The following is a 21,228-nucleotide window of genomic DNA, read 5'->3' on the forward strand; positions in this document are numbered from 1 at the left end:
AAGTCCATATTCAAGTATTGCCTACTAAGGATGTGCAAAGGCTTTTTTTTATATAGGCTTGAGACCATCTCACCTCTTGCTTTCAACTCTCTAGGATGGGAGGGATTGAGTTTGACCTTCTTCCCTAAGTAGACAAACACATAAGTATTTGATCTACCAAAATGTGTAACGTCAATATCAAACAACCAAGGTCTTCCCAATAAAACGTGTGCCACATCCACGAGTAGAATGTTACACCATATAACGTCATGATACTCAATAACTTGTAAAGGGATTAAGCAAAGCTAACTAACAGGTATGGTGGTATGATCTACCCAAGCAACCTCGTAAGTATGCGGATGAGGCTCCAGCTTAAGAACTAATCAAGAAATGATAGCCTGGGAAACCACATTCACAGCTCCCACTGTCTATGATAACCTTACAATTTTTATCCCCACACTTAGTGTAAGTGTGGAAGATATGGTTCTTCGAGAAACATTCTCAGTCTTTGGTTGAGTGAACATACATCTCACAACATTCATGCGGGCTGTCATCTCTCCAAACTCTTAGGTCTCTTCATCACTGTCCCATTCTTCAGGAACATGCACACATTCTTCTTCAACAAGTTCTGACTCTTCTTCACTCTCAACGATTCTAGTGCAAAGATTGCATGTTGGTCATTGATAGGTATAATGCCCAGTGCCATTACAATGATAGCACACAAGATTGTTACTGCACTTAAAACTCTTCATAGTAGATCCTTTCCCTTTGGAATCTGTAGATTTGAAAAGGGAAGGATGGCTTCCTTTGGACGCATTAGGGGCAAAATGGACAAACTTAGATACCCGCTCACTATTGGTAAATTTCTTTGAAGAAAACTTAACTTTGTAGATTGGGAACCATATTTCCTAGTAAATGGCTGCCTAATGTACTATTCTAATTCCAGTGCCCACTGGAATGCCTGCTCAATTGAATCCACAGGTTGCAGAATCATCTCGTTTCTTATTTCAAGCTTGAGACCATTACAAAAGCAAGAAAGAGTCACTTTGTGATCCTCATTCACACTAGAACAGACCATTAATTCATGAAACTTAGTCATATACTCAGCAACTGACATGCTGCCCTAGCAAAGAGTAATCATCTAGTCCAATATCCGATCTCCAGGACATTGAAAGATATTTTTCTTTCTTTTCAGCCCAATTTTCTATAGGTTCATGTCTCATTCTTTGAATATGACACTCCACACTAATCCAATATAATTTGGCTTGCCTTGTAAGTTTCATTTTGGCGAACCTTACACGTCGAGCATCAGTCATGTCATACCACTCAAAGTAGTGGTCCATGTTCGAAAGCCAATCCAAGAAGAATTTGGGATCAAGTCTTCCATCATATGAGGGAGCATCAATCTTCACTTTATTTGTTACATCACCAGCCATACCTTGCCATTGCATGTTAGGCATCTATCAAGCATTTCCCCTCTTCTTCGTCCTCATCATAATGATGACTTGGACCTCCTAGTGAGTGGAGAAACCTATGCTGTCTATAGGGCTCTCCATGCACAATTGACATGCATGTCTTGGTCCTTAAAACTGGTTTGGATCTCATATTCTCATCCAATCTGGCATTTATGCAACCAACTGTTCTACCAAAATATCGAAGTCCATTATTCCTATTTGGGAGTGTGGTTGGTATAGGGCTCCACTAAGAGTTCACATACAACAAATGGGAAAGCCTTAAGAAGACAAAGGACAGGAACCATGCTCTGATACCAAAATTGGTGCAGGACAGGTCTGGGTATCTAATTAACTCACAACATGCATGCAAAAAATCAGATTTAACACCATGAATGATGAAAATTTCCAAAACACAAGTGCAGAGATTCATGGAAATTTGATAAAGGGTACATAAAAGGCAGTACTTTCCTTTCCTGTCGCACGACTTGGAATGTTGTGATCAAGTACTAAGTCACTACCAAACTCCAAGAATGTGTTAGTGCCTCCTTGCTGTTAATTGATGATTCTCCATTGTTTTTTAGGCTATAATTTAAGGCCAAAGTGGGAAAATCAAGACTGGTAGAAAAGGAATAGGGGAAGAGGATGAGGGTTGGTAGCCTAAGAGAGAAGAGTTAGGGAAAAGAAAGGGGTTTGGCTTCACACCAACTTGGATTCACTCCAAGGTTTGCAAGAAATCACTCATACTGCAGAGCATGGGAGAAAATCTCACAAGTTCCAATATAACTCCCTAATATAACTACTTTTCCAGCAATAACTAATTCTCCAACAATAACTCCCTAATAATATGGACATTAAATAAAATAAAATATAACAAAATAAAACAAACTACACATAAGTAAACATAAATATGCATCCACACAAATTAATAAGGGAGATCTAGCCACAATGAAGTGGTACGTTGTCATGTATGCCAGTGTCTCCTCTGATATGTCATAAATCCCTGGATGATGTCCTCATCACTGATCATTTAAAAGGGGAGGTGAGGCAAAGTCATATGGGTAAGACAGAAGTCTTTCAGAGAAAAAATTGAGATTTATTGATTCAAACTATCTCATAGAATCAAATCTTTCCTGACATTAATTATGAAGCAACAACTCAACTATAAAGTAATTCAAGCTCTTATCAAATTTTCATTATTACATGTAAATGTTTTAGCACAGTTATAAAAAATGGATCGAACCAAATGATTGATGATGTAGTTAAGACTTAAGAATGTTCAATTGGGCCTAGAAAGATTGTATTTTGGCCCATGGATTGGTTTTATGGGCCTTGGGCTTCTTACTTTTGGGTTTATGATGTAATGAACCTCTTTTATAAGCCCATATTTGGGTCTTAGTTCTATACAAGAGATTAAGTATATAGATAAGATTGTGTGGGTCCCATGTACTGCTAAGTTTAGTCTAGCAAGTCTTTTTTAGTTAAGTATCTTATGTCTTATAGTTAGTCAGCAGTTTTATGTTATTTGGAGTCTTCTAGAGCAAGTATTTGGTCATTTTAAGTTAGTTTTTGTTTGGGTGACTTGAAGGGGATGGTTGTTTATTTGGTTTAGGAGTACTAAAGTCAGTTTTTTTTGAGTTTTATATACAGGGTAGTAATCCTACACGAATTTAGATGAATGAAAAGAATGAGTTTGGTTTTGAAAGTTGAGTTGGATTAACTCTGTCCTCTCTCTCCTTCCCCGCAACCAGATTTCCCTCCCCTCTTTCTCCCTCCTCATGTGAACACTGTTCATCCCCCTAATCCCTATTCTCTCTCTCCTGAAATTTTTTTCTCCTTACTTTCTTCCACTCTTCTTCTTCGATTATTTCTTCTCTTCTTTTTCCCTTATCCTTCTGGAGCGTCTCTGTTGTCAGATCTGACAACAGTTCAGTTCCGTTTCTGACTTCCCAATTCTATTCTGTTTCTGATCACATTCCTGCCTTGTTCGGGTTTGGTCTCTTTCATTCGTCTCTCTGACTTTAGATCTGAACCTATCCTCAGGCCTGTGAAAGTGTGAGATCCAAGATTTGGATAACAGACTGCATTACTTGAACTGGGTTGGACCAGAACCAAACATATTTTTGGTTTCGTGAGAAAATGATCAGAATTGGCGAAGACCAGGACACCATCTTGTTTCTAAAAAAGTGAGTCAAGGGCCAGACATGGACCATGTTTCAACTTTCAATTTGTTTGACAAAATTTGGTTTTGACTGGTCAAGCAGGGTCATACCAGATTGAACCACAAGTGGACACCTTTTTAATTCGATGTCTAGTCTGGTTTTATAAACTATGTTTTTCATACTTTATGTTAGTGTGAATTGACTATCCACAGAAGTTCAGGAAGTAACTATACACTTTGCACATTTATATTAATAGAACATGGCTTGATCTTGCAGATGCATAATATGCTATCTGATGGGCTCAGAGTAGACAATGTAAGATGATTCATGGAATTAAATAAACAATGATTTTTTCCCTTTTCCATTCACTTTCCTAGTTTTTTGCATCCATATAGAAACAATATTAATGTGAACATTGAAAAAAATATCAACCAATTGAGTTTTATACCATTTTAGTCATTGTTGAACAAGAAGTAAGAAATTTTGTAGCATGCTACCAAAGGCCAGGTATACAGATTATAAACTTAAAGGAAGGGATTATAGAACCTGTCTATTTTCATTTCTTTGGCCTTCTTTACTTGTTCCAAGAATGACTTCACAGACTGATGATCTGTGCCAGGATTCTTCTTTCCCTGTCAGTTAGCAAATCTCTGTTATGCTTACACATTTGGATTTTAATCCACACTTTAGCAATGACAAAGATCTTCTGTGGACTGAGTAAAACTCTACTGTGGAACATTTCTTTGTATGATAACGAAAACAGATACCCTTTGAGAATTTCATGAAGAAATAAAACAATTTCTAGGTGGCTGTATGTATGATAGAGGTACATCAATGGGTTTACAAGATGTTGTAGCACGAGAAATTTGTAGTTTTACTAAGAATTATAGAATGTGTATAAGAAAAAAAAAAACATAAGAGTCCAGCTAGTGCACCAAACCTCTTCGATATGCATAATTGACTAAAGTTATTTGATAAAGGAGAAAAAATATTTTGAATTGTGGGCTACACAACTAGGACAAAAGCAGGTGTGTGGAAGACAGAAAACGGAAAACTTCAAAGTGGAAGAGGTTAAACAATATGCAGTAATATGTTCCACCTTCCTGGTTGGCATATTCTGATGAAAGAAAAAAGTGAAAGGCTAACGCCTAACAGAGCTGATCCATAATTATACCAGTGTCACTTTCAGAAATTTCCAACCAAACATTGAATTCCATTGTTAAGTAAATAGATTGAGTCTTACCCAACCGAATGAAAATGGGAGGTTGTTGCCAGTTCCCAGTGGCACTGTAGCAATTGGTGGTGAGTGAGCTAGTTTGAGATCACAAACTACCCCCAGCAACCAACTAGCCGTACCATCCCCACCTGCAACCTAAGAATTTATACATAGGTTAAAAATAATGAACGAAATTTTGTTTAAAAAAAAATTAAGAAGCTCGATACAATAACAAATAAATTACTATAAAATAACTAAAGTAGTCCAAGGCCTTTAGGACTGTCTATTTTGACACACAACTAACTACATAATTATTACATTGGATGGTCTGCTTATTTAAACTGTTATATAGCTCTTTTGCATGTTTTGAGGGTGGTCCTTGGTGCAACGGTAAGATTGCATCATTATGACCAAGTGGTAATGGGTTCGAATCAGGAAACAGCCTCTCCGCGAACCTGGGGTGAGGCTGCATACATTATGACCTCCCCAAACCCCGCAATGGCGGGAGCCTCTCGCACAGGGGACACATTTTTTTATGGCTCTTTTGCATGTTTCATGATTGCAACGGGTATCTTTAGTCACATTAATACAAAGGGAAAAGCTTCCATTCCCTACTGCAAATTTTCAAACAAGCATCTCTAAAAATGATACTGCTTCATGGCCCTTTTCTACGTTTTGAATGTCTATAACCAGTTCCATGAGATAATGAAACATCGGAATTTTCCTGCTTGGCAGCTTACACAAGCCATCCCCACAAATACATAAGTAACATACAAAATCTTTTAACTTTTGTATTTCAGACAACTCACTATTAGTCTCAGTCTCTTTTGAATTTCTGCAGCAAAATCATCTCCACTGAGCTTGAGCTTTTCTAAATTGACATAAATCCTGCGTAGAACTTGATCGGGAGTTTCTTCCCCCAAATCAAAAACCTGAAGAATTTTTTAGCACCATAAATTAAGTAAAGCAATAAGAAGTAAACAGAAATTAACATAAAGAGCGAATTTTTTGTCCATTTCCCTGGTAGGATGGCAAACAATACCTGATTTTCATTGAGAAGATCACGATATGTCGCAAGCAGATCCCCACCAAGCTGACCACCACTTTTGGAGTTTATGAACACAATCACAGGACAAGAGGGAATACTTGGAACATTTTCAACCTTCAAGTCTGGTCTAAGTATGTAATTCGGGATACAAAACTCCATTAAGAAGTGGTTAGTCTCAGAATTGCAATCACCCATCACAACTTCCCAACTGCAGTGTCACATCACAAATGACCATCAAGAGTAAAGAACTGGAAACACTAGATATGATTTTCAACCTTTAACAACTGAATAAAGTCACAGATAAAAAGTAGGTAATGATTGACAGTCAGTACGCAAGCTCCAAATCAGCCCAGATACTGTACTTCATTGGTTTAGTAGTGGCTAATTCAATCCTACATAAGGTTTGAATAGATAGATGTTCTACAAATAAAATGAAATATAAAACCACGTGTACCCATTGAGCTGAAGCCCAAAGAAAATACCCTTTTTTTTCAAAGAAGTTTCACAATGACAATATCGAAAGCCATAAAATAACAATTATAAGAGAGAAATAAGGGAATACTCTCTTATTATGGATATTGATGAACTTATTTTAAAAGAGAAAAATAGGGAGGGAAAACTTAACAAAGGGAAAACAAAAAATCAGCAACATTCTAACACATCACATCCTACTTAAGCCTTTTTTTCATTTTATGCCCCTGTTCGCTTAAGAAAATACTGGCAAATAACAAGGAATAGTACAAACTTGTAAAAAGTACAGATGACTGGAAGGAAGTACCCTTGCCAATAATGTTTGAAAGCCAAGATGGTTAGAACAATCCAACAAAAAAAAACCCTTAAATTATAAGGAGTGAATAAGATACATCAAATTCAAGAACTCAAACATGATACTTCTATTTCTTTTAACCCATAGATATTAAAATAAGGATTCTAATTGAATCGGGAATTATTCCCTCCAATCGGTTACATTACAGTGGTAGATCTGAAAGAATAGGCTTTTATCCAAAAAATTAGTGGAATCCTGTTCTCAAGAACAGTCCCAATCAATCAATGCAGTAAAATCTTGATGGAACAAATAATTATATGAATCAAAATCCAGAAGAGCACAATAAACCATAATTCAAATCCAATTACTTTTTAATTCATTACAACAACATCAACGACATGAAAAACCATCTCCATCAAAAAAATTCTATCTACCCATCAAGTAATAAAAACAGGAAGAAGAAGAATCAGTATGTATCAATCAAGGAAAAAAAATGCAATACATCAACTCATCATAGCTCGCTCAATCCAACCTTCTTCTTCAGAAGATCATGAAACAAAAAAACAAGGATCACGTAGTACAATTACAGCTTCCCAAATGAAAAGAGAAGCTAGAAAATCAAAAGATGGGAAGTTTGATACAGAGCGGAGAGAAGTGATGATTTACCTAAAAAGATTTCTCTAAGAATATCCAGTAGCAGAGAATGATCTGGATTGATGTCGTTGCCTTGAATATTAGAAGCGATTTCTGATTCTTGGCTGAATCAAAAGAAAATCTGGATATCAAAAAGGCCCGTTGATGTTGAAATGAAAGGTTCAAATAAAAAGGTCTGAACAAATAACTTATGACTTAAATGGGTTTTATGAGTTTGATTTGACCGCAGGAAACAGGGAACGGTTCCTCTCCGCGGGCGGCTGGCTTCAGCTGAGCCGCCCTGTAATTTCCGAGCTTCCGACCATTTTCCCTCCAAATCCAAGCCGGAAAAGTCTCCGAACTTTGTGTCTCCCACCACGATGGACGCTGACTTCACCTTTCGAGGGAATGGGGAACTTTTTTTTTCCTTCTTTTAATGTGTGTTGATGTCCACGTTCGAATTTGGAAATTAATTTTCTTATGTTTTCTAATTGGGATTTTGAGTATTACGAGGCAAGCAATTCCCAGTTCGGTAAGTCATTAGTGTTTAGTTTTGCATGCCACACCACATGTATGAGATTCTTGGTACAAAATTATGCAAACTTATCCCAAGAATATTGGGATATTGTTTCTATCGCTTAACCACTATGTTGCAATATTAGTATTTTCATCGTTGGATCAAATACGTCCCTTAATTTTATATATTAAATAAATATAATTATCTATAATAATAATATCATCATATATACCGTCTAAAACAAATCTAATTTAGCCTTCCTAGGCCTAAAATGATTAAAATAAGATTTAATGCGCTATCATGATCAATCAATGTCATTATAGCTCAATCACCTATATGAAACAAATAATATCTACATATAAAAACACACATCCACAATAAAAGAATTGAATTATTACGAGAAAATAAAAAATATAATAATCCAAGTGTTGCGAATAGAAAAAAACTGAAGAGAGCAATGGCGGTGATAATTACACCGAAAGCCAAACCGATGATGTCTAACGTTGAGCCATCACCTATTACTAATTAGCCGCCTGACCCAATGAGATCCAAAATTGTAGCTCTCCAAATCCGACTAGCTAAACGTTGCATTTTAATTCTGTTCCAATTATTTTATTTTAAATGCAAGGAGACGTTATTCATTTTTGTTTGCGGAGCGGGTGAGAGACAACGAGAGTTATTGGGTTAAGAGGTACAAGGTGTGGTGGTGGGCACCTCATAGTGACAATGGAAGCTAGAAAAGGATGGGATAAGTGAATAGTGAATACGCGCTTATGTGTGAACAGCTCCAAAGACAAACTTGGACCCAAAGAAGAGGAAGCTTCTCGGTTACTTCCTCTCTCAGGTGTGAGTGTGCAACAATAGATTAAGAGAGGAGATGGCAACAGAAACATGTACAAGGTATACAATTTAAATCTAATCAAATTGAATAAAAAAAATTGATTTGGTTTTGATTTAAAAAAATGAAATTTCCATGGTGGTTGATAGAGGAATTGCTAATTCCAAATCAACAATTGGGTCCTTAAACTGGTGAACGATGTGATGTGAAAACGTAAAAACATCGTCTACAGTGAGTGCGATAGTGCAATAAACATCGGATGGTCAAGAAGACCTCAGGGTGTATGCCCGATTGCCTTTAGTCATCCAATGTTCACCACACTACAGCACTCATTGCAGAGAATAATCACTTGTGAAAACACTTTCAACCTTGTAAGACGCATGCATGTCAAGGAAAGTATTACCATTCATCAGTGTGAAGAGATCCGAGGAGGAAGAGAAGAACAGAAGTATGGCCTGAAATAATTGTCCAAAAAGTGGTAACAATAATTAGTTGTAACCATCTTCGTAATTACAAACAGATTAGCTCTCATTTAAAATAAAGATATATAAAATTATAACGATGACTTGTGAGATAGTGGGTCCATCAACACCAGCCCTCTCCCCTCTTTCCATAGCTGCCAATGCCTGCAATGTCATTCATGGCTTGGTTGTTAGATGTAAAGCCAACTATTGAAACCAAGACAATTAGCTATAAAAATAATGTATAGGATGATCCAAGGTAGCCATACTCGGATCGGCCAATATCGATCTGTTTTATCCTCTTTTTTTTTTTTTTTTTTTTTTTAGTATAATTCTTTTATTATTTTACTTTTGAAATGACAATTGATCCCTTGAATTGATCTTAGTCAATACCAATACTTAAAACCATGATTGCAATAGAAAATCTTGATGAATAACTTTCCCCCTCCCTAAATGAAACACAAGAATAAAAACAGAATACCTAATCTGTTAATATTTTATGCATTGATACTTGCCAAAGAAACACTAGAAAATGAATGAGTACTCAGCGTAACTTGTGGGAACTGATGATGGAGGTGCTCCATTAGTGAAGTCATTTATGGCATACCTTAAGTAGCAGCTCCAACTCTTAAATATTGCCACAATATATTATCAGTATATCACAAGTCTAAAGAGTATTTTCTATGGCACTTCAAAGGTTTTAAAACTTGGAATTTTAAAACTCAGTATCAATATTGGTATTGGTTATAATTAAGACCAATACGAAATGAATGATTTCGATAAAGATCGATTAAGGATAAAAAATCGTACAGTTTTCTTGGGTAGAAATCGTCTGAAATTCTCATCTGTGCAATTCCATGCAATTCTACCCCAAGCGATTGACACGTGTACTCATTATATATCTACGGTTCAGATTTAATCTGTCATAAACCACTGAAAAAACCATCTTCAACCAAACCATTAGAGAACAAATCGAAATAAACCGATTCGGTTCATATTTTGAAATAAAAGCTGTGATGTTTTCCCTCTGTCTCTCGACTCTCTGTCTCTCGGCCTCTCTCTCGACTCTCTCTGTCTCTCGGCCTGAAATTTCGAGCATGAAGAAAACAGCATTGTTCCAATCAAAACAGAGGCTTCCTTTCGGAATCCTCTCTCCAAGTAGCCTGCGATCATGACGGTCCAGTCAACCTCATTCCTCTCCGGCATTTCATAGAATATCCGACTCCCGTACTAATCCCTCCCATTTCAATGCACCGGAGAGAATTACAGTCCAAGAGACAACGGACCGCTCGGTCATCTCCTCAAAGACACGTCTTGCGTCGCACATCCGACCGCACTTGGCGTACATGTCCATGGCTGCGTTACTGGCAGTGACCGTGAAAGGCAGCCCGGTTTTGATCATACAGAGATGCCCATGCGCTCCAACCACAATATCCCCGAGACGGGAACAGGCGTTGAAGAGGCAGAGAAGAGTTGCCTCATCAGGACGTACGCCTTCAACTCGCATAGCACGGAAGAGAAGGAGGGCATGGCGTGGAAGGTCGTGGAAGAGGTGCAGCCGCACGCGGCGTACATGTGGAGGAGAGCATTGTGGATGAAGGAGTCGGGATCGGCGAGGCCATTCTTGAGGAAAGCGGTGTGAAGCTTCTGGCCCTCCTCGAGGAAGGCGCCTCGGGCGCATACCCTCAGGAGGGAGCGGTAGTGGTGGGGGAGAGAAGCGCAGATACCATCGGCCGGCCATCTCATGACTCATCTCATCGTGTTCTTTATCATCAATATCGTCATCTACAACTGAAACCAGTCAGTTATGGGGCCTCGACCTCGTCCCGAGTTTATATTCAAGACTTGATATACCTCACCCACCCTCCCGCCCACCGGCTTATGGTTTTGCTTGCAGAGATCGAAATTTCAGGCCGAGAGACAGAGAGAGTCGAGAGAGAGAGGCCGAGAGACAGAGAGAGTGAGAGAGAGGGAAAACATCACATTTTTATTTCAAATAATGAACCGAACCGGTTTGTTTCGGTTTGGTCTTCACTGGTTTGGTTGAAGATGGTTTGTTCAGTGGTTTGTGGGGATTAAATCTGAACCGTGGATATACCTCAGGGACACGTGTCAATCGCCTGGGATAGAATTGCATGGAATTGCACCGATGCGAATTTCAGACGATTTCTACCCAGTTTTCTTAGATCCGTCATGGGATCGGTTAGGCTCGGTCAAAAAAAAAAAAAAATTAAAAATAAAAAAGATGAAAAAATGAAAAAACCTAAATCAAAGAAGGAATTTAAAAATAATAATAATAATAAAAAAAAAATTGTTGCTTCCAGAAACTAAAAGAGTTGCCACTATGGAAGCAATTCCTTTTGCGATAGGAAACAATGGCTTCTGTACTTTGAATTCCAGGAGAAGAAAATTCTCTTTAAATAAACAAATCAATCTCTCTTTTCTACGTTGGGTTGCTGAGAAAAATTCAGAGTTTGAACCAAACAAGTGTTTGATCATCCCTTCTCTTCCACACAGCATCCAATCTCCATTCCCAACTCATCCAATTTATTCATTCGATTCTAATGCAAATCCGAGAACTAGACGACAGGAAGATGATTTATGGTAAATGGGCGCCGGATTTGGTGTGAGGATGAGAGAATTATCTGTCATGGAAATTGGGCTTATGGATTCAGATTCGCTGGAAAGGCGCGTCGTCGAATGCATTTTCCGTTTAAGATTGGCATTCGATTCGTTTTCTGTCGCATCCGAAGCATTTTCAGAGCAAAGCCTTGCTATCCTGATGGGCGTCCAAAGGCAGCAGCTTTGAAAGGTCTGTTTTTTTTTTTCTCTTTCGATCATCATCGCAATGAATTGGGGGAGTGGATTGTTGTTGCCAGTGGATGGACACCATAGGAAAATGGAAATGGCTGCCGCCGCTGACGCGGCCGATGACTATTACGTCGAGAAAGATCCGACTGGTCAATATGTCCGGTATGAAGACATCTTGGGCAATGGAGCATTCAAGACTGTCTACAAGGCATTTGATGAAGTTGATGGAATAGAAGTAGCTTGGAACCAAGTGACGATTGATGACATGTTGCAGTCACCAGAAACAAGAGTCGTTGGGAAAAGGGGTTAGAAACCAAAAACCCTATATCTCTCTCAGACCTCTCTCTCTCTCTCTCTCTCTCTCTCTCATCTGTTCGTCTTTAAGTTTTAAAAAATATTTTTTTAACGGATCGGTTCGGATTGGCCGATCCGGATCATTATCTGATACCAAGATGATACCGATACCCGTCTCAGGATCGGTCAGGTATTGGGATCGGTCTCAGCCGATACTGATTCAATACAGTCAATCCGACCGATCCGATACCAATACTTGATTCCATGCTTCATAGGCATCTAGGGCATCTACCTTCAGACAAGCCCGTGGTACACTAAACAAGACCATATAGCGTCTCAGGTTCAGTATAATATCTGAATACATATATGGTTGGTGAATTGGAAGCCTCTTCTCTCTCACAGCTTGGATATACTTAAGTGGCTCTATATAAAACAGTATGTTTTATATACTGTTTTATATGAGTAATTTCATCCACCTTCTTGTTGGAAATAAAGTTTCAAAACATGATTAAAAAAGTCTTTTTAAAATGGTCTTTTTGAATTTAGTTTTCCTCCTTCAAAAGTATTTTTTCTATTTTGTCTTCAGTACTACTGGAGTTGTAATGAGTTAAGACAACTCACAAAGTTTAGTCCCACATTGATTTGGGAGGAAAGAAAACTTGAGCATATATGTAGGATTGTAACTTAAGGGTGCAAGCGTTTGGAGAGGAACTCTCCCTTGTCATGTGTGTATGTGGATTTCCTGAAGTTTCCCAAAGATGAGGTCAATGTTGGGTACAGAGAACCTACTTTTTACCAGTTGAAACTCTATTTATGGGTTGCATAAAATACTAATGTATGGGCTTTGTATAAAATACATACTGATATATTGTCAGATTTTTTTACCTCTCTGTTTTCTGCAATTGCTTTATTTTTGGTTTTTTACTTTTGTCCACAGGCGTTCAAATATTTTAAGGAGAATATATATACTATACAACTCGACTCTCCCTTGTCGTGTGTGTGGGGGTTTCCTAGAGTTTCCCAAAGACGAGGTCAGGGTTAGGGTCCATTACAAAGAACCTACTTTTTACTAGTTGAAACTTTTGGCTCCAAAACTTCACATGCACCTTTATGAACCCAACTATCAATGCACATATGTATTTATACTTGCACGTATATATATATATATATATATATCAGTACATGTACCTTCCTTCCCATGTATAGAGTCACGTTTGTATATGTATGGATATTTGTACAGGTATACCTATTCGTATACAGAGGTATACCCTCTATAAATAGATAACACTAGTTTTGTTTATGGGTTACACAAAATCCTAATGTATGGGCTTTGTACGGAATACGTCATGATATACTGTGAGATTGTTTTAAGCTCTCTATTTTCTGCAAGTGCTTTATTTCTAGTTTTTTACTTTTGTCCACTGTTTACTTTGATTTTCTGAATATTACCTTCGAACATACCTGTTAGAGTCGATTATTGAAGTGCACCTTAATCGATTTGAAAGTTGCTTTATCTTGGAGGTGAGGACGGATGGTCAACTCGGTTGCATATAAATATACAGGACGTTCAAATACCTTAAGGAGAATATATATATATTGGAGTAGCTCAAATGACAATAATTTTTCTACAATGATCCTTTGTTGAAACTGAGGCATACTTGCTGAATGTATTGAATTGCATTGTCGACACAAGTTGCATTCGTTTGGACTAACAAATCCTAGGCAAAGAAAGAGACCATATAGTGTGTTCTTGTCCGAGTCATTACCAACACTACTATTGTTATAAAAGCATGAGACTAAGAGGGAAGCACCATAGGACACTGAATTAAAGATATCTACAAGATGAAGGACATAATTCCTCCCACATACAATTATATGATTTTGCCATATGTTCGTAGAATCACAAATTAAATAATAATGAATCAATGATGCATACAATTTACCATCGACTGTGAAGAATTAGCTGCCATTATATCCTTCACATATCTTCATTCCTGCAATCACAAGCACGAACACAATGGATCCTCTAGGTTTTTCCCACTAGCTCCCCTTAACACTCTCTTGGTGATGGGGCCAATAATGAGAGTGACGTTAGGGTAGAAGGAGGACCTAGAGTCATACTTAATAAAGTTTGTGCACTCTCCCATCAAGGTGTGCCAAATAGGGTAAAACTCTTTTCCCTAATTAGACGATGAGTGGGTTTTTTATTTGGAATCCAATACTAGAGATTAGTAGTGGTCAATTTTCTAATTGGTATATGGGACAATAATAAAGAATATTCCTACAATCTCCCACTTGAACCATATGACCACATAATAACAATCTCAAACATAATTTGGATTCCAACATCATACTGCAGTATTTGAAAGTAAACCCATCAATTTTATGTCATCTTAATCATAATACCATCTTTAAACAAAACCACTAATATGGATCATGGCGGTTATACATCATATAACGACATACTCCCTTCCATAGTCACAATACTAGTAACCTCATCCAAACAGGTGCCAAAAGTAGGGAATAGACTAGAAAATTCTATAACTAAATGGTCCAACATAATATCTTACATATATCAAATAAAATGTGTACACATAATAATAAAGTGAGAAATATTCATAAACAACAAATATCATGATCATTTAAATAAATAAGTAAAAGTGTCTAACATAATATGACCATTACATCAAAATTTACATAAACCCATATCCATTACAAGATCTGTAAAGTGTTTAGGCGTTAATGCATCGGTCATAAGATCAGCAATCATCAGACTTGTCTTGATGTATGTAATAGACAATTCTTGTTTCTGAACTGATTCCTTCACAAAATTGTACTTTACTCCAATATGCTTCACCTACTTGAATGCTTATCATTATTGGGGTAATATACGACAACAATATTGTCACAGTACATTTTCATGGCTTCGAAATGGTGTCGACAACCCGAAGTTCTGAGATAAAGTTTCGTAACCAAATTTCCATAGATGTGGCCTCAAAGCATGCCACAAACTCTGCTTCCATAGTAGAAATAGAAACACAAGTCCGTTTGTTAGACTTCCAAGAAATCACCCCACCAGCAAGTAGAAAGATGTATCCTGATGTAGACTTCCTACTGTCGAGGCATTATATAATCAGAGTCTGAATATCCGATCAATTCCAACTGATTAGATGCTCTGTAAGGCTGTAAGTAAGCATGTACTCCTAGTCCCTTTTAAATACCTCATCACCTTATTTGCTGCACCCCAGTGATCCATGCTAGGATCACTCACATATCTATTAACATACCAACAGTAAAATCGATATCTGGACGAGTACAAGTCATTGCATATATAAGACTCCCTACTGCGGAAGAATAGGAAATATCATTCATTTGTGCTATTTCCAGATCATTCTTTGGACAATGATTTAGGTTGAACTTATCTCCTTTGATAATGAGAGAAACACCTGGTTTGCAATTCGTCATACCATATCTTTTCAAAACTTTGTTAATATAGATTTTTCGTGATAGCCCAAGTATCTGGCAAGATCTATCACAAAATATCTCAATGTCGATAATAAAAGAGGCTAAACCCATATCTTTCATTTCAAAGTTCTTAGAGATAAAGGTCTTTATATCACTCAAAAAACCAACATCATTACTAGCAAGTAAAATATCATCCACTTATAAGACCAGAAATATAAACTTACTCCCACTAAGTTTCAGATATATACACCTGTCAAAGGTGTTCTCAACAAATCCGAAGGAAACAATCATGTGGTTAAATTTAACATACCACTATTTGGAAGCTTGTTTAAGTCCATATATGAATTTCTTAAGTCTGCACACTAGATTTTCTTTTCCTTGATCACTAAATCCCTCAGGTTGGTTCATGTAGACTTCCTCATCTAAATCTTCATTTAAGAATGCAGTTTTCACGTCCATTTGGTGAAGCTCTAAATCATAATGAGCCATTAATGCCAATATGATTCTCAGAAAATCCTTCTTAGATACAAGAGAGAAGGTTTCATAGTAATCAATGCCTTCTTTCTGAGTGAATCCCTTTGCAACCAGTCTAGCTTATGTCTCTAAATATTATCTTTCGAATCGCGTTTGATTTTAAATACCCATTTACAATCAATCACCTTAAAGCTCATTGGTAATTGAACAAAATCCCATACATCATTGTCACTCATGGACTTCATCTCACATTTCATAGCATCTACCAATTTAAAAGAATCATTATTGTTTATGACATGTGAAAAGTTTAATGGGTCATTCTAATTCCAATATCGAACTCTGATTTTTGGAGATATACTATATAGTCATCCGGAATAGCAAACCTCCTAACCCTCTGAGGTCTTTCTTGAATTTTCAGTTGAGAAACATTCATAGTATTATCAGTGGTAACTACATCATGGAGTGATACATCTTCAATAGTCTATTGTTCCATAGGATCATTTTCATTAGTCACCTATGGGACAACATCATCATGATAAATATGCACATCTTCTATAGTTTTTTGTTTCACAAGATCATTATGAACAGTCACCCGTGGAACAACAATATTATTACAATGTAAATAAGTCAGTAAAAAAATTCGATGTTCTTTAAATACCACATTATATGGTTTCTCACTCCCACTAATGTTACCATCCTCTAGGAATCTACTAGTTCGAGTTTCCACAATTCTAGTACTGTGTGTGGGTGCATAAAACCTATAACCCTTTGAACACTGGCAATAACCAATAAAATAACAAGTTATGATTTTAAGTCAAATTTTCTTTCATATGGATTGTACAATCTGACTTCAGTAGGACAACCCCATACGTGTAAATGCCCTAAACTAGGTTTCCTTCCGTTCCATAATTCGTAACGAGTTTTAGGAACTAACTTACTAAGAACCCGGTTCAAGATATACACAATTGTCTTTAATGCTTCGCTCCACAAGAATTCAGGCAATGAGGAGTTGCTCTTCATGCTACGTACCATTTCCACGATGGTACAATTACATCTTTCTACAATCCCATTTTGTTCAGGTGTACCAGGAGTTGTGTATTTAGGTATTATACCCTTCAAATTAAGGAACCAGGCAAATGGTCCTTCACTTTGCCCTACATCAGCATGTCTACCATAATATTCACCTCCTCTATCAAGTCTCACAGTTTTGATATTTCTATTTAACTTGTTTTTTACTTCAGCACAGAACACTTTAAAAGCATTCAAAGCATCCGATTTTTCTTTTAATAAGTAGACATAACAATATCGTGAGTAATCATCAATGAATGTGATGAAATATTTTTCATCAGTTATACAAGGATCAAAGTAGCCACAAATGTCAGTGTTTATTAATTCCATAAGTGAATTGGTCATTTTGGCATTAACTTTATTTGTCTTAGATTGCTTACCTTTAATGCAATCTATACAAGTGGTGAAGTCATTGAAGTCTAAATTTGACAATATTTGATGCTTCACTAACCTCTCCATTCTATATTTGAAAATATGATCAAAGTAGCCACAAATGTCAGTGTTTATTAATTCCATAAGTGAATTGGTCATTTTGGCATTAACTTTATTTGTCTTAGATTGCTTACCTTTAATGCAATCTATACAAGTGGTGAAGTCATTGAAGTCTAAATTTGACAATATTTGATGCTTCACTAACCTCTCCATTCTATATTTGAAAATATGACCTAAACATCTATGCCATAGGGATGAAGAATCATCATTGTTGGATTTATGCTTTGATCGAACATTCACATGTAGGGCAAGTATGGATTTAGAAAAATTAGAATCCAAATTAATTTTATAAAGACTATCACATAAATATCCAGTGCAAACTAGATTGGTATCTTTAAAAACATTTATAATCTTATCATCAAAAGTAAACTTAGAACCTTCACAATCAAGTTTCAATAACAAAACTAAATTTCTAGAAATAGAAGGAACATAAAGAGTATCCATAAGGTCCAACCGGAATCCGGTATCCAAAATGAGTCTATAAATGCTAATGGATCTAACTTTAGACTGTTGCTTGTTTCTCATGTAGATGACGCTTTCACTTTGATTTGGTTTCCGGATTGTAAGAAAGCCTTGCAGAGAATTAGAAATGTGAACAATTACTCCTGATTCAATCTACTAAGTATTACAAGGAACATTGACAAGATTGGTTTGAAAACATACTAGGATAGAATCATAACCCCTCCTTTTCGAACAAAGTCTTGCATTTCTGACAGTATTTCTAAAAGTGTCCTACTTTCTTACAGAAGAAACACTTTAATTTGTCAGTTTTTTTTCCTTGTCATCAGACTTTAGATTAGAGGCTTTCTTCGATGCATTGTTCTTCTTAAAATTTTCTCTCTTCCTTTTGTTCTGGTAAAATTGACCACCTGGCCTCCCTTATCATTCAAACTCATTTCCTCTTGGATGCACATACTCTAAAGTTCATTCAGAATCTACTTATCTTTATTTGTATTGTAGTGAATCTTGAATGCTCCAAAACGAGGAGGAAGTGAAGTTAAAATGATTTGGACAAGGCAACCTTCATTCATTATCAATTCGAGGGGTTTTAGTTGTGCACAGATACTTGCCATTTCAGAGATATAGTCTCATATCCTATTAGTACCAGTATACTTCGTTGTTACTAGTTTGGTCATCAAAGTCTCAGCCAAAGATTTATTAGTAGTAGCAAAATGGTTCTCTACATTGGTTAGGTATTCCTTTGTATTTTCAGAAGCTGGTGTAGAGCTTTTGATAGTCTTACTAATCATCTTCATGGTATATAAAAGGCAAAAACAATTGGAACGCTCTCACCTATCATGTAATGAAATCTCATCATTAATGCTCTCATCAGTGAGAGAAGATGGTTTCTTATTACGCACGGCATAATCATGATCCATGGCAGCAAGGTAATAAATAAATTCTTCATGCCAGTCATTAAAGTTTGATCCATTCAGAAGTGATATGTTATTCGAAATAAGGATAGGTGTTGAACCTATGAACAAGAGTAAATAATACATGCTTATACTAGTAATATACTAGTGGTTCACTTTACATTAGATAGAAGATATCATTAGGGTAAAATATTTAAGTCATCAAAATGGTCAAATAAAATGTATACCTATGGATATTCTTATCATATTTAATCGTTAAACTATCATATATAGATCAACGCAGTCAATCAAGAATGTATACCTACAGATATTCTCATTCTATTTTGATCGTTACATAACGATCATTATAAGACCCTAAAGTTTAAAATTTAAATTGAATGTGTGATGCAATTATGTTTAAGACCAACATATATAATTATTGTGATAAAAAAAATGTGTATATATGGATACTCCCATTCAACTTAATCACATAATCATTGATGCCCTAAACTCATTTAAATTCAATAATTATACACTTTTAATTTAAATTTAACATAAATTATCATCCAAGCATCATAGATGTTCTAAAATAATGCATAAAGACATAGACAACACTTATTTTTATCTATTTCTACCATAAATAATATTCTAAAATTCATAAAAATTCAGTTAGTAATAGAGAGCATAAGTAGAAATAGATGTATAATCCATGAAATATGCACAAACTTAAGTAGAGAGTACAAAGAAACCATCTCTATTATGAATAGAATCATAAATAAAGCATAAAGAGAAACATATTCAAAGTATAAATAAATAACTAATAATAGAAATAATGACAAAAGTATTTTTGGTTTCTTATTTCTCTTTCTATTTATATAATAATCCCTTAATGGGCTTAAACAAAAAAAATAGATAGATTTTCATGATAGGTTTATGGTTTCAATCAATCAAAAACCCTTTAATGGATTTAAACAAGAAAATAGATGAGTTTACAGTAATGGGTTCTTTTTTTTCTTTTTTATGTACAGTTATCATAATGGGCTAAATTCAAAGCCCATAACTGAATTTCATTATTAAACCCATCCCAAAATAAGAGAAAACTAAAGAATAGCCCAAACTCTTTTACAACATGCCCATTACATTGTTCATAATAATCTTTAGAAAATGGGTCTACTTATGCCAATATCTTCACATGGACATGACCCCACATGAAACAAATAATTAAGGAAATAAAATAAAAAAGTCAAAGAATCAGTATGAAGAAAGAAATTTTCTTCAATTCTTAGTTCATTATTTTTTTCTTCTAATAATGTATTATTTTATTATATAATAAAATAATATAGCATAAAAAATAGATCAAGAGAGTTAGTGAAAAGTGAAAGAGAGACCCACCGTCCCACATTCTTTCTTTTAATATCGATAATGTTAGTAATGACAGCTCTAATCAATAATAGCTACAATGATCAGTGATGATCGGACACGTCATTACCAGTAACTGTCAATTCGATGGCTAATGCAAGTGATTAAGGATCTGAACTCAGTTTTACCAAAGTTGATCCCAAATTCCTTAATGCCAATAGCCGATCATCATTAAATGGAAAAAAAAATATTGATTGCGGCTTAGATCGACGGGTCTGACATCCTAACTAAAATTGAATCATTTAATGGTTTCCCATTGAGGGACACAAAAGTCACCGATTGTTTATGTTATATCCAAAACGAAAATAGGTAACAACTAACGACATTAAATATCAATATAAAATTTAATAAATTGGATTTAAGAACAAAGGCACAATCTAAACCTCTCTGATACTACCTGAAGGACGTAATTCTTTTCACATATAATTATTTGATCTTGTCATATGTTCATAGAATCACAAATTAAACAATAATGAATCAACAATACATACCGTTCACCATCAACTGTGAAGAATCAGCTGTCATTATATCATTCACGTATCTTTATTCCTATAATCCCAAGCACGAATATAATGGATCCTATAGATTTCTCCCACTAACTCCTCTTAATACTCTTTTGGTGATGATGAGAATGACGTTAGGGTAGAAAGATGACCTAAAGTCCTATTTATTAAAGTTTGTGCACCCGACCATCAAGGTGTGCCAAATAGGGCAGGACTATTTTTCCTAATTAGACGAGTAGTGAGTTTTCCAATTTGGAATTCAATACTAGAAATTGGTAT

General features: G+C 36.0%; 2 protein-coding genes across 3 annotated transcripts in view; one reads left to right on the forward strand and one right to left on the reverse strand.

Moving 5' to 3' along the window:
* Window positions 1-7,674, reverse strand: part of LOC122093523 (diacylglycerol kinase 5) — a 41,225-nt gene extending 33,551 nt beyond the window's left edge. Inside the window, exons 1-6 of one of the 2 annotated variants that reach the window (XM_042663871.1) lie at window positions 7,501-7,674; window positions 7,289-7,380; window positions 5,851-6,064; window positions 5,618-5,740; window positions 4,836-4,964; window positions 4,139-4,224 (exon numbers count right to left, since the gene is read on the reverse strand). In XM_042663871.1, the coding sequence (XP_042519805.1) occupies window positions 4,139-4,224; window positions 4,836-4,964; window positions 5,618-5,740; window positions 5,851-6,051 (539 nt within the window). In that variant the 5' untranslated portion in view covers window positions 6,052-6,064; window positions 7,289-7,380; window positions 7,501-7,674. Of the gene's footprint in view, window positions 1-4,138; window positions 4,225-4,835; window positions 4,965-5,617; window positions 5,741-5,850; window positions 6,065-7,288 lie in introns of both variants that reach the window. The other variant, XM_042663870.1, reaches the window with a different exon arrangement.
* Window positions 7,675-11,415: 3,741 nt separating this feature from the next.
* LOC122092779 (probable serine/threonine-protein kinase WNK10) lies at window positions 11,416-13,276 on the forward strand. The gene is made up of 2 exons (XM_042663074.1): window positions 11,416-12,187; window positions 13,114-13,276. Exons 1-2 carry the CDS (start codon window positions 11,920-11,922, stop codon window positions 13,128-13,130), a joined length of 285 nt encoding a protein of 94 aa, XP_042519008.1. The 5' UTR covers window positions 11,416-11,919; the 3' UTR covers window positions 13,131-13,276.
* Window positions 13,277-21,228: the final 7,952 nt, after the last annotated feature.

The sequence above is a fragment of the Macadamia integrifolia genome, chromosome 11 (assembly GCF_013358625.1).
Source record: "Macadamia integrifolia cultivar HAES 741 chromosome 11, SCU_Mint_v3, whole genome shotgun sequence".
NCBI lineage: Eukaryota > Viridiplantae > Streptophyta > Magnoliopsida > Proteales > Proteaceae > Macadamia > Macadamia integrifolia.

Coding starts and splice junctions, on each gene's coding strand:
- LOC122092779 (XM_042663074.1), top strand. CDS start 11,920: ATGAATTGGGGGAGTGGATTGTTGTTGCCAGTGGATGGACACCATAGG.